Raw genomic sequence first — 14,056 nt, 5'->3', positions numbered from 1 at the left:
CCTAAACGACTGTGCGACCTGATGTTGCAGTTTATAACACCATCGACCTACCATGTTTATGTTTTCTTAGTAAAACGGAACAACATTGAACTGAACTCACTAGTAGAAAAGAGTCTCTCTTCCACCTACAAATATGGCCACATTCTCTAGACTGCATACGCAGCAGAACTTTGTAATGTTCAACAGATGTGTTGCTTGAAGGGCGCAGACCTGGCTCACTGGGGGAAATAATTTTTGCATAATTGACTAAAGTAACGTGTAACATTTCATATTTATATCATGCATTTGTTGATTACCTTTATCCCAGAGCAAAGAAGTATTCAAAATACACATTAATGTACTGTTCATATTTTAATAAAATAAACATATTTTAAATTCAATTTTCCAATTCAAGTGTCTTGAAGGCAGTACACAGAGCGTTTTTACTGTGTCTAAGTTTCATGTCCAGGATACCGCTGTGTTTCTGGAAGGAATGCACTTACGTATGCTGCCTTGGTCCTGCTGGTTCCCACCTCAACAGTGAGAAGTGTTACATTTCAGCATCTGGTTTTCATAGCCAATACAGGATGTTGTTGTCCAATAAACAGTATAGTTTTAAAATGAAACAGAATTGGTCTGGATAACCACTTTTGTTGAGGTGAAGACATCTGTGTAAATTTGGCTTTTTGGAAGCCAAAGAGGCGGTCTCAACCCACAGGACACTTAAGATAATGACCATCTCATTGAAAGGTGCACATCTTCACACTTGTATGTGTGGGATTGCAAAAACCAAGATGATCTGGATCACTCTGTTTCTATTTCATATTTTTCCTCATCTCTTTGCATCATCAGACATGCCGATGGTGAGTGTTGTAATCTTTTGCTTTTCTATAAATAATGATCTTTAAAGTTTCTTCATCATAACTGTAAGTTTCTTAGAGAGCTTTTAGAAAGAGTTCACGTATTTAAAACGTATTATTATTCTGTATACGTAAATAGCAAACAGACAGTATATTGTTTATTTATATGTTCATTAAAACAATGTAAAGCTTTTTACATATACAGTTATTCAATTTACTTTCAATTTGAATTTCAACATACCATTTTTTTGTCATTTTTATTAGCATGATGTTGTATTAGAAAACTTGTCTAATCTGTATGCAATACAGTGTTTGATTATTTTCACATCAGAATTCAAGGAGCACTCACCATGATGAACCTGTGATATTAAAGGAGCAATCGGACAATACGTCTTCTCAAGGTCAAAAAGAATATAGCTCAGGCAAAGACAAGTGCACTATGCCATGTGAAATGACTGCCAAGCTAATGCGTGATGAAAAGCATTCCTTGTGCAGTATGTGTTTCCTACTATTTGTGCATTTTTTGCCTCTCTGTTTGTAAGCTTATTTGAGTTCTTACTAAATGTAATGCTGGTTGTGTATATTAGGTTTTCTCCAAAACACCATGGTATCATATACGAGAAGCACTAGAAAGCTGATCAGAGATCTCATTGATGAACAGCATAAGTCTTTGGAATTCCTCTCAAATCAGGTATCATAAAAGTCCATACATATAACCTCTCATGTCATAAACATTGCTCTTATACTTATAACTGTTTCTCTTAAAGATGAATGAACTGATGACCAGAGTCAACACGCTCAGTTTGGACACGCACAGAAGCAACAGCGATATATTTTCTGTGCAGTCCCACGGTAAGATTATTAGGTTTATTTTCTTAAAAACTTCTATACCACATCATCCAGAGTGAATTCCTCATTTGTTTTCACAGGGAGAGATTGTAGTGACATCAAAGAGACACTAGAGGCAGTATCTCCCAAAATCCCGAGTGGAATTTACATAATTCAGCCAGAAGACACAGATGTCCCATTTGAGGAAAGTACCTCATTTTACTTTTGTTTGAAAATGTCAAGCCATAGTTTTCTTTATCAGAAAGCAAAACCGACATTTGATATTAGGTTTGAACCTATGATGAATTAAGTGTCTTACACTGGACCTCTAACAGGTGTTTTGTGAGATGGACTATATGGAGGGCGGATGGACAGTAATACAGAGAAGAACAGATGGTCTCACTGACTTCAAAAAAGTGTGGTCAGAGTACTTGGATGGATTTGGACACTTACCAGGTGAATTGTTTATCAATTGACGTTAATAAAAATAAAATGGGTTACATATACAGATCTCAATAAATATTTGCTTTGTCGGTTTTGTCTCCTAAGGTGAACACTGGTTGGGTCTGAGGAAGGTCTTTAATATTTTGAATCAGAAAAACACACGTTTCCAGCTGCATGTGTCTCTGGTGTCGCAAGATGATTCCACAGCGTATGCTTCATATGACAGTTTCTGGCTTGAAGATGAAACCAATTTCTTCGCAATACATCTGGGCAGATATGCTGGTAGTGCAGGTCAGACATTTACTTTTTAAGTTCTCATGACACTGGATGAATTCAGCTTGTTGAGCATGGCAAGGATGTACTCCTTTAAGTGCATATTGACTAAAAAATTGTTCTGTCCATTTAGAACACAGTTTTTGCTTAAAAATAAGAGCATAATTTAATCTTGTTCTGTTTCTGCAGGAGATGCATTCAGAGGATATGACCAGGAGGAGAACCAGGACACAGCTCCGTTCAGTACCTCTGATATTGACAATGATGGCTGTGCCCCGTTCTGCACTTTTGATGAAAAAGCTGTTGAGAGCTGCAGTGTGCACCAAAACAACACAGGATGGTGGTTTAACCAATGTGGGAAGGCAAATTTGAATGGCTCCCAACTTGACCAAGATTACTCCACCCAGTCACATATTCGATGGGACACCTGGACTAAAAACGGCAAGCCTGTCCAAATTAAATCAGTGTCTATGAAGATCAAAAGGGTTCAGATCCCGAACACAAAATAAATCCATAAAGCACAGATCCTTGATCGAGAAGGCTTGAGTGTGACAAAACCTCTGGTATTGCGATGGGTCAAGACCCAAAATAATGATTATTGCTTTTCATTTATATGAAAAAAGCTGTATCACTACTCAAATGTAATCATTAAAAGACAAATGTGAAAAAAAAGATTTTACAGAATTTTTCTGATTTTCCACGTATAATGTAAAAAACTGTAATTCTACATTTCTATTTTTTAAGTACAGTAAAGAACCGCAAAACTTCAGGAAAAGACTTTACAAACAATTTACAAGTAAAACATGTAATTTTACAGGGGTAAAACTCTTATTTGAATGCTATTTATTTCTGGGGCCCCAGCTGCTGGAAAATTCCCTCTTTTCCGTAATTTTAGATAATAATAGACCGTAATTTTCCGTAATAAAAAAAAACGTAATTTTTCGGTTTATTTTTTACAGGATGTTTTTACAGTGTAGATTGAACTCATTAAATGGACCGGAGAGAAACTGTCAAACTCTCCTCAGCTCCTAAATCCCAGAAGTAAATTCAAGACAACTAAAATGATTCAAAACAGAATTATAGCTTCTGCAGAGCTCATTTCGTGACACTAAAGACACAGTAATACTCAAACACCCCAAAAATAATTTACCGTCATGAACATAACAGTTTTGTCATTGGATAAACATGAAACATAATAAAAGGGGAGACTGGATTTTATGGCGACAAAGTCAACATAAAAAAGCCTTTCAGATGACCAGGCACTTTTAATAGAGGGACTGTGTCTGTGTCCCCACTGATGTGGGTGGCCCATTGTTTGTCCTGATTCATTGGCAGGATCAATATAATTAACACACTTTAATAAGCTGCGTAGTGTGTGGGCCCCTATTAGCCTCACTGTCCTAAGGTAAATATGTCAGTAGTTATGTGTGTATGTTAAACCATCTGTACTGCGTCTATTTACAGCAGTGTATCCTGCAAGATTTTGTCCTGCCAAAGACTAAACAAAATGTCCAAGTTTTGCTGAAGTGTGTCATGTATGGTATCTTGCCCTGTGCCTTTGTGGGAGTCACCGTGAGAGCATGTAGGAATTTCTAGGACATGGGTCAGTGGTCTTATCAAACCAGATAACACAAGGCCCATGTGATATGAGTTTAATAACAAATGGGGTGGTTATCTTGAAGCGGACAAGAATATTTGTCATGTCCATTTGAAATACACACTTTGTATACTTTGCTTGTCAGCTTCCGCCCCGGCACGTGGACAGTATGTGACCATTTTCATGATAAGTAGAGCAAAGACTTTGACTTGTTCATCCACATTCACACGCAATGAAGTATATTTTAAAACTGTGTGTGAGACATGGACAAGGAATGTTAACAGAAAATATTTAATTTATTCAACAACATGTAATTCAAAACCTGTTTATGCCTCTTTCTTCTGTGGAGCACACAAGAAGATATTTTGAGAAATGTCTTTGGTGATTTTCTGTCCATACAGTACTGTAAGTCAATAGGGGCCAATGTTGTTTGGATGCCAACATTCTTCAAAATATCTTCTTTGTGTTCTGCAGAAGAAAGAAAGTCATACAGTTTTTAAATTACATGAGGATGAGTAAATGTTGCAGGATATTTAATTTTTCACTGAACTGCCCATTTAACATTAAAACAGTTATATCTGATTGTAATGAAACAATGGTGCAAGAAACCATATTATAAGTTGACTTCAGCTTAAAGTTTGGTCTCAAAATAGCTATTTTAATTATTAACTGCAAAGTGGTGCAACGACCAGATGTAAAATGTCTCATTGCTGGCCCAGAAACTATCAAAGTCCCATAGCAGCAAGGCTTGCGCCGAGGGCAGTCTGTTAGGATGATCCATGTCCCTGGAAATGGATCTTAAAATAGCGGGCGCAAGTAAAGCGGCCCATCAACATGAGAATTGAAACAAGACAGTGGCTTCCCATGACCCACTGTGAGGGTTACCTTTTGACCCATTCGCTTGGCTCACGGACTCACATACTTTTGTGGGCAATATGCTAACCGCTGCGTCCGTATACATTCAAACATGGTTTACCGTACGAACACACATAGGAGTAATAAAGGAGTGTGGGAGATGGAAAGCCAGAGAGAGTCAAAATAAATGGAGTGAGATGTGTGATGTAGCTGCTAAACGCGCGTGGTGATTGGTCAGTTTGGAATTCCATTGAAGCCATTTCCCACAGTTTACAGTGAGTTGGATGTCTGTAATGAACACACAGGAAGCAGAGGTTTATTGAGAACACTAAAATGGACCCAAAGGGATACAGCATCAGCACTCCTTTACTTGAATTTGGAAGCAGATTTTTTTAAAGTCTTGGAAGACAGAAATGATGAGGAATTTACAATGAATGGTTTGTTTTGAAAGGAGAGGGAGTTGTTAAAAGTGCAGATGACATTACTCTGACTTCTTCAGTGACTCTGTGTAAAGTTTTAATGAAAATGGTAACCAAATATAGTAATGCATTTTCCAATCTGTCAAAGGTTAAATATGGTGTGCTTGCCGCTGTTGAGCAAATTAATTGCAGTATAACAAATGAACTTATTTGTAATGATTAAGAATGATTTTCAGTCTTGCATGACGAGGTAAGGATTGTTTATACTTCATTTATAGCCAATGAGTGGAAAACAAGAGTCTGAATTCCTCAGTGGTCTGCACTCTCTCAAGACAAGTGAGAACATAACAAAGAATTGTAGAAGATGGTGACTTGCCAGTGCGTAGCAGACACTCCATCATTCAGAGCTGTATGTTTGAATAGCGGGATGCGTTGGATTTGGTGTATTCACATCAAAAGTGAGCTGCCTCAGATAAAAGGATGAATCAAAGAGGACTCGTTCTGGAGGACAAAAATAAATCAAGGTATCACACGATTGAAAAGAGGAATCGAAGTAAAGACAATTTACTGATGAATGAAGACTTTGCTGACGATTCTTATGGGTGTTATGGATACTACCATAGGTGAGTTGGTCAAGGATCTATAGGTGTATTCAGTATAGGCATTGCTTTCTGAGATACGTTAAATGTGTTGTTTAATGTATTAATAATGTCATTTTTTTGTTAAAAAGTGGTTATAAATGACCAACCTTATGGAAAGTTTAGTAAGTTTAACATGTTTAGCCAAACTACATGGATTTTTACAAGTTTATTATTTACTATTAAAACGTTTTGTCAATAGAAATCAAATCAAATATTTGTTTGAATATTATTTTAAAAAGTTAAACTAAACAACATTTTATTTTTCATTCAAACAGAAAAAACTGAAATGTTTAAGCGGAGGTATTAAAATGAACTGAAAATACATAAAAACTAAACTGCTAAAATAAAAATAAATTAACTTACACAGCAACATAAAGAAAAACTAATAAATAATAAAATGATAAAAGCAGATAACTAAATTGCAAAAATGACACTAAAAGAACATATAAATTAAGCTAGGTAAAGATATTAATAAACTATACTGTATAATAAAGTTGGCAACAAAACTAATACAATATCTCTGCTTTTTAACTTAAACAAATTAACTAAATTATGTGCATTCATAAATGATCAATTTGACTAATAATTGACAGTTTAACCTTACATGGACAATGTTATATACTTTTATGTGATTTCTATAATATTTATGTTAAAACATTTATGTATTTCATGAATCGTGTAATATAACACTCATCATTTAGTGCATTATAAATGAATGCATTAAAATTAAACAACCTGCATGTTTAGATGTTCATGTCCTTTTCAGCCAATCTTTCAATAGTGAAAAAATTTTATGGTTTATTTGAGATTGAAATTAATTCTGGTAAATTGTTTACGAAAAGTGTGTTCTGTTCCAAATGTGACTGGAATGAGTTGCTATTGCTAGGACACAACTTTTAAGTGTTTACAGGTTCACAAGCAAGAGCAAATTAAGTATCTAAGTACACTTAAGAATGACAAGCAAGTGATCTGAACAGTTACACAAACTTAAATATTTGGCCAAACTTCAAGTTTTTAATCTGTTTTTAATCATAGTGAGACCCTGGTCAGACAGATGCTAGCCAAGAGCAGGAGACCGGCTGTGCGAGGGGCAGCCTACATGTTCAATGCCCACCCCAACAGCCTAACACCTTTAGAAGAACGTTTCCTTGATGCCGCCGAATATGGAAACATTCCTGTTGTGCGTAGAATGCTGGAGGAGATTCCCGATCTGGATGTTAACTGTGTTGACTATATGGGCCAGAATGCATTGCAGTTGGCAGTGGCTAATGAACACTTAGAAGTGACAGAACTTTTGTTAAAGAAAGATAATCTATCACGTATAGGGGATGCACTTTTGTTGGCCATCAGTAAAGGGTACACAAGGATTGTGGAGGCCATACTGAGCCACAAAGCTTTTGCTGACTACAAGCAACTCACAGCAAGCCCCGGTCAAGCGCCCATACACGATGACTTCTTTGCCTATGACGAAGACGGCACACGATTTTCTCATGACATCACTCCAATCATTCTTGCATCTCACTGCCACGAGTACGAGATCGTGCACATACTTTTGGGAAAAGGCGCTCGTATTGAGCAGCCGCATGACTACTTTTGTACATGTGACACTTGTAATTATCATCAAAAGTATGATTCTTTTAGCCACTCCCGCTCACGGATCAACGCCTATAGGGGATTGGCCAGTCCGGCTTACCTCTCACTGTCCAATGAGGATCCTGTGTTGGCAGCACTGGAGCTCAGTAATGAGCTTGCCTCTTTGGCAAATATTGAAAAAGAATTTAAGGTATGGCAACAAAATCGAGTTTATAGATCTTAATAAAGATATTAAAAACAGTTATAAACAGATATATGCAAAATTTCAACAATGTTTCGTGAATATATACACTTTTCTACATGTTTTGTAATAATTACTTTCCGTAGAATGAATATAGGAAGCTTTCTGTCCAATGCAAAGACTTTGTTGTGGGACTTCTGGACTTGTGCCGGAGCACCAAAGAGGTGGAAGCGATTTTGAATGGTGAAGAGGATGATACCTTAGATGCGCCTGGGCGGCCAAGTCTCATTCGCTTAAAACTTGCAATAAAGTACGAACTGAAAAAGGTAAATTATATACATATAAAATTACAAGTCATTTATAAGTTATAAATCATGTTAAATTGTATGATATTAAATCAAAATGTTTCACATTTACTGTCAGGGTTGCCAAGTCTGGAGTTTTTTACTTTTAAATTGTTGTCGTCGGTTGTGTTTTTATACTACAGGTTGAAGGTGGAAAGATTGTGATCATCATCAGTTTTTTTTTGTTATTTATTAAACAGACTGTCATTATGATTACTACTGTACCGTGATTTTCATGACGAAACTGTGCGTAATACATAAAAGTGTAAAATAAGTGTAAATTGCTCAACTAAAATAGTAAAACAATCACTAAATAAAAGTAGTGTAAAATATTTTTTTACGCATAGGAGAGGCAACATTTTAATTTTGGCATTTGTGTTGTTAGGCTAGTTTTGATTTGCCATAGGGTGTTATGCAAATCTGCCATCCCTTAACATCCATTTCGGTTTCACAAAAGGTTCTTTGCATTTTTTCTTGTCTTCTGGCAATTCATTTATTTATAAATGCCATAATAATGTTGAATCAAAATGTTAAAATAAGATACAGATATAGAAAAACCTGTGTATCTAAATACTTTTTAAAAACTTTCCCAAACAGTTTGTGGCTCATCCTAACTGTCAACAACAGCTCTTATCAATATGGTACGAAAACCTGCCAGAACTGAGGCAACAGAGCACAGCGATAAAGCTCCTGGTGGTTTTAGGTGTTGCCATAGGACTGCCTGTACTAGCTATGGTGTACTGGGTGGCACCATGCAGCAAGGTATGTTTTCTCACAGAAAAGGTATGCTGTCACTTCTAACAAGAAGTGTTTTACTGCATAGCAAAAAGTACATATATGACCATACATTTTTTAAATCATGTGTGAATCAGAACTGAAACTGTACTATTGTACTCTCCAAATGTTTTTATAACTTCAAATTCCCATGACTGTAAATTACAGCAATGCTTAAAATACCAAGGCGTATCACATGAGTCATAACAATGTCGATAAGCGTAGCAAGATAATAAGCATTAATGGCTAAATATACAATAGAACTATGTACCAACAGTGCATAAAAACAACTTTAAGCACTTCATGTAAACCTCACAACAATCTTTAAAAAATTCTGTTACAGATGGGAAAGATCATGCGTGGCCCTTTCCTTAAGTTTGTGGCCCAAGCAGCCTCCTTCACTATTTTCCTTGGCCTTTTGGTCATGAATGCTGCAGACCGCTTTGGTGGGACAAAGCTGCTTCCAAATATGACCATTCACGACTATCCGACGCAGCTGTTCCGCATGAAAACAACTCCCTTTACATGGATGGAAATGCTCATCATTTCTTGGGTCATAGGTTTGTTTCTTATTTTCACTTTCCATTAAGACAAGAGTATTGCTTGGCCTGTTTAAAATGATTTGTTTTAATATCACTTTCATAGGGATGATTTGGGCAGAATGCAAGGAAATCTGGTCACAGGGTCCGAGGGAATATCTACTTGAGCCTTGGAATTTGCTAGACTTTGGAATGTTGGCCATTTTTGTGGCATCCTTCATCTCAAGGATAATGGCTTTCTGGCATGCGTGTGCAGCTCAGCATTATATTGATCAACACTACACAGACCTAACAAATGTAACTTTGCCTGCTGAAGTGGGATACTTCCAGCTGGGTGAGTGACTTGTCAAGTCGACCTCTTAGATATGTCAAGCAAGATTCAGTTTTGGATAAATAATGATATTATACAATATGATAACAAGCAGTCTGTGTAATGTCTCTCTTATTGTACGCCGTTCCAGCTCGGATTAACTGGCTGCCCTCCGATCCCCAGTTAGTTTCAGAGGGCCTATACGCCATCGCAGTGGTTTTGAGCTTTTCTCGAATTGCATACATACTACCAGCTAATGAAAGCTTTGGACCGCTGCAGATATCTTTGGGCCGAACTGTGAAAGACATCTTCAAGTTCATGGTTATCTTCATCCTTGTCTTTTTGGCCTTCATGATCGGAATGTTCAACCTCTACTCGTATTACCTGGGGGCTAAACAGAATGATGCTTTCACAACGTGAGTACAAACACAGAATACAATACACATTATTTTGGACATGCATTAATAAAATATAAATTTTTTGCTCTAACTCTGCAGTGTAGAAGAAAGCTTCAAAACGTTGTTTTGGGCAATATTTGGCCTTTCTGAGGTCAGGTCTGTAGTCGTGAACAACGGACACATTTTCATCGAGAACACAGGGTATGTTCTCTATGGAGTATATAATGTCACCGTGGTCATCGTCCTACTCAACATGCTCATTGCCATGATCAACAATTCATTTCAGGAGATCGAGGTACTCATCTCAAGTGTTCACATTTGTCTTAAGTGCTGCCAAGCTGATCTCTCAGGAAATCGTAACTGTTTTACAAGGTGGTTAATTCGTATTAATCCGTGCAATGTGAATCATTCCAAATCCTAAAAATATAAGAAAAAACAATACTGAAGCCCCTCCTTTAACACCACCCCTCACTGAGACGAAAGCAAATCCTATTAAAAAGTATGAATAAGATCGCACAAATTTGTACGAATATCCACCTCGTAAAATAGTTACGATTCCCGTGAGATTGTGTTGGTGCTGTTCCCATTATACATCTATAGAGGTTTCTGCATATAGAACAAAAAACAATATAATATCATCAGGTTGGAGTAGGTTTAACTGTTTAAATATTTGAAAGATCCATTTGCTCTGCACATCTCTTGCATTTTAGTTTGTTAAGGATTGAAAACTTTGCAGGATGATGCAGATGTGGAGTGGAAGTTTGCCCGTGCCAAGCTCTGGTTCACCTATTTTGAAGAGGGCAGGACTCTTCCTGTGCCATTTAACCTAATACCGAGTCCTAAGTCTGTCTTGGGCCTGATAACGGGGTTAAAGGGACTCCTGCATGAGCTCCTCAACAGACACAAAGCCATCATGAAGGGGTCTGAGCTTCATGAGGTGAAATTTAACTTCTCTCCTTTGTTAATAAGCAAAGCTAGATAATTTAGTTAAATGGATAGTTTATCCAAATGTGTCATCATTTACTTACCCTCTTGTCATTTCAAACCTGTATGACTTTCTTTCTTCTGCAGAATACAAAATAAGATATTTTGAAGAAATGTAGTAACCAAACAGCGCCGGCACCCATTCACTTCTATTGTATGCACAAAAAAACAATGCAAGTGAACGGCTGCCAGTTCACAACATTCTTCAAAATATCTTCTCATGCAGGTTTGAAATGACAAGAGGGTGAGTAAATGATGTCAGGATTTTGGGGTAAACTATTACTTTAAATTAAACATAATTTTTCAGAATTAACCAATCTATGCATGTTGCTCTTGTGTGTTCAGTTGGGACAAAACAAAGCCAACAAGGAGAAGAATCTTACCAACTCCAGTCGATATCAAGTAGTGTTTTTGGTTATTCTCTGGTTATAGTTTAAATTTTGTCAAGTACATTACATTTTAATTTAAAAATAACAACTTCTTTATTTAATTTGTACAGAAAATTATGAAGCGCCTGGTTAAACGCTATATCATTAAAGCTCAGACTGACAAAGAATGTGATGAAGTCAATGAGGGTACGTGCATACATTCACTTTGGAAGAAACACAAATGCTAGTCTTAAATTTATGATTCATGAAATCAGATTTGCTGTTGGGAAAATAATTCTATGTTTCAGGTGAACTGAAGGAGATTAAACAAGACATTTCAAGCCTTCGGTATGAGCTGCTGGCGGAGAAGTCCCATAACCTGGAGGAGCTGGCTAAGCTAGTGAGGACACTTGAAGAAAATCTCTCTCAGGTTTCTCTAACGCAGAAGACTCACTGAGAAAGTCGAACAACGGCAACATATACTTATTATATAAGCAATAAATATATATTAATGAAATATTTAACAAGCAAGACAATTTGCACAGGGACTTCAGTTCCAAATGTTTTTTGCCTCGGTCTGGGTTTGCAAAAGAAAACATGACTGTGAAGACGATACTGTGCTTTTTGCTTATATTTAATATAATGCTAGACAATCCAATCCAATATTAGGATTTATGTATGATACAAATACTCACAAATTTTACTTTTGAAAGAAGTTAGAAACATTCCCAGTCAGTCATTATACTTAACCCAAAAGCACACAACAAAAATTCCTCTTAGCAACTTGCTGGCAAATTCTTGAGGAATGAAAAAAGATAAATCACAAAAGAACAGTATAGTTTGCATGTATTGATATATGAAATTTTTTATAATTTATTTTACATTTGTATTATAATTTAAGTAGAATAATACTTTGCACAGGCCTATTTGGCATCTCCCTAATGAATGTTTATTTATAATGGCCTGTTCCAAAGCTTTGCAAAATTCTGAAGGGGTAAGGCCCCTCAAAAACATCCCAAAAGACTCCTGTATTAATTTAGTATGGGTAGTTAAAATAATAGAAAGCAGATAAACATATAATTTGTAAGGGTTTTATGTGAATTGTGTGCAATCCTACACAACACAATACTGTAGCATAAAGGTCCAGTCAGTAATATCTAGTGGCAAGGTTGCCTATCGAAACACTACAATCGGCTAATAGAACATGGCGAATTATGCAAGGGGATCCGTGGTGTATGTAAATAAAAATAGCTCATTCTAAGGCCTTAAAAACATAACGCTTTATTATGTAAGGTCTTTATACACCTCTGAAGACAGTTATGTATATTATATTGCATTTCTGCCAATAGATCATCCCAAAAATTATACACTGGACCTTTAATTACAGTATTTTTTAACTTTACTCTAGTCAATAAAGTATATTTCCGGTTATCAATGTCGTATTTCTTAACAAAATATTGCAATATAATAAAGTAATTACTGTATCTGTTGACAATCATCTGATAATAAATATATTGTTTTTGTAATCCATAACGCTGCATGCTTTTTACAAAATGACATCATGTGTATCAGAAGCTACTAAAATTCATAATTGTATATAATAACTATTTCAAGTGTGATTTTATTTTATTTTTCAAATTATTTATTTGAAGCTCTGATTTAGCAGAATTTAGCATGACCGTTCACAACCCTAGCTCTTTTCCGCCTGGCAGTTTTTCTTTGTTTATGTCAGTGGAACTGACGAAGGCATCATGACACATAAAATATGTATTTTTTAAAAATTGTATTTAGTGATTTTGGGAATGTAGGCAGATGTGTTCCCTAGATTAGAAACAAATCTAGGGCACTCACTCATTCCCAACCCATCCACCTTACAGTGTAGACCCTACTTCTAAATTTGAGACCCTGGGATGAACTGCAGCCCATAGCACTGCACTAGAGTATGGACATATAAAGGATTTAGGCCTACCTCAGAACAATTGACAAATCTTATTTGCTTTAAAATGTTATTTGAGAAGAAATTGCGTAAACGTTTTTAGATATTAAGGATCCTTTTAAACGTTTAACGTTGGGATGTTTTTCTCATCGTCATTTAAAATCATTCGTTTCATCTTTGACATTAACTTCAGATGAGAAAAAAACTACGTTTTAAAGCACAAAACTCTCTAACACATATATTAGTTAATAGATATAACATAGGCCTTTTTAGAGCCTAAAAAGATCGATCCTGCCCATTGCGCACAAAATGGCAAAATCAAGCAAAAGCTGTGTTGTATGGATAGTAAATTTGTAAGAACTGGATTATAAAGAACACGATTGCTTGTGATGTATGATTTCAATTAGAAAACAGTACCATTTGAAGTCTCCCTGTTACAGTGTTGAATTGCCATTATTATCAACAAGAGTCATCTTCCTTAGTTATACATAATGATCTCACAGTACTGGGAATGTGAAGTGAACCCCTCCCAATCTTCATACCAGTTACTCCCTCATTCTGTTGTACTAACAAAATAACTTTTCATTTTGGTGTCTGTGTGTGTAAATAAAGAAACATATTATACGCAATGTTTTAAGCTTGATTTCAGTTCACATCATAAGGGACACAGACATTTGTCACCAAAAAGTACATTAGAGGGAAAGGCACACATTATCACAAGTTATATGAAAAA

General features: G+C 36.1%; 2 protein-coding genes across 4 annotated transcripts; both read left to right on the top strand.

Annotated features, from left to right (window-relative positions):
- Positions 1–773: 773 nt before the first annotated feature.
- angptl5 (angiopoietin-like 5) lies at positions 774–2,893 on the top strand (the record flags this gene model as incomplete). The annotated part of the gene is made up of 8 exons (XM_079487479.1): positions 774–842; positions 1,171–1,333; positions 1,427–1,530; positions 1,607–1,691; positions 1,769–1,872; positions 2,003–2,123; positions 2,217–2,402; positions 2,574–2,893. 8 exons carry the CDS (start codon positions 774–776, stop codon positions 2,891–2,893), a joined length of 1,152 nt encoding a protein of 383 aa, XP_079343605.1.
- A 2,345-nt stretch (positions 2,894–5,238) lies between these two features.
- Positions 5,239–13,944, top strand: trpc6a (transient receptor potential cation channel, subfamily C, member 6a). Of its 3 annotated transcripts, none has more exons than XM_079485927.1 (13): positions 5,239–5,364; positions 5,534–5,878; positions 6,932–7,679; positions 7,817–7,996; positions 8,612–8,776; positions 9,132–9,348; positions 9,434–9,661; positions 9,789–10,053; positions 10,135–10,330; positions 10,772–10,972; positions 11,365–11,421; positions 11,519–11,594; positions 11,696–13,944. In XM_079485927.1, the coding sequence occupies exons 2-13, from the start codon at positions 5,736–5,738 to the stop codon at positions 11,842–11,844; spliced, it is 2,625 nt and encodes an 874-aa protein (XP_079342053.1). In that variant the 5' UTR covers positions 5,239–5,364; positions 5,534–5,735; the 3' UTR covers positions 11,845–13,944. The 3 variants fall into 3 exon arrangements, with proteins under 3 accessions (XP_079342053.1, XP_079342052.1, XP_079342054.1); XM_079485926.1 differs by having other exon boundaries at positions 11,365–11,424; XM_079485928.1 differs by lacking the exons at positions 11,365–11,421; positions 11,519–11,594; positions 11,696–13,944 and adding an exon at positions 11,107–11,200.
- The last annotated feature ends 112 nt before the right edge of the window (positions 13,945–14,056 follow it).

The sequence above is a fragment of the Barbatula barbatula genome (genome assembly GCF_947034865.1).
Source record: "Barbatula barbatula genome assembly, chromosome: 22".
NCBI classification, from domain to species: Eukaryota; Metazoa; Chordata; class Actinopteri; order Cypriniformes; family Nemacheilidae; genus Barbatula; species Barbatula barbatula.
The sequence above is the reverse complement of the archived record's forward strand: the minus strand, read 5'-3'. Positions and strand labels throughout refer to the sequence as shown.

What these genes read in the sequence shown, in the direction of transcription:
- trpc6a (XM_079485926.1), top strand. Translation starts at nt 5,736, where the DNA reads ATGAATCAAAGAGGACTCGTTCTGGAGGACAAAAATAAATCAAGGTAT. An exon ending in TGTTATGGATACTACCATAG is followed by an intron (nt 5,879 to 6,931) that starts GTGAGTTGGTCA and finishes TTTTAATCATAG; the next exon opens with TGAGACCCTGGTCAGACAGA. An exon ending in AGGGGTCTGAGCTTCATGAG is followed by an intron (nt 10,973 to 11,364) that starts GTGAAATTTAAC and finishes TTGTGTGTTCAG; the next exon opens with TTGGGACAAAACAAAGCCAA.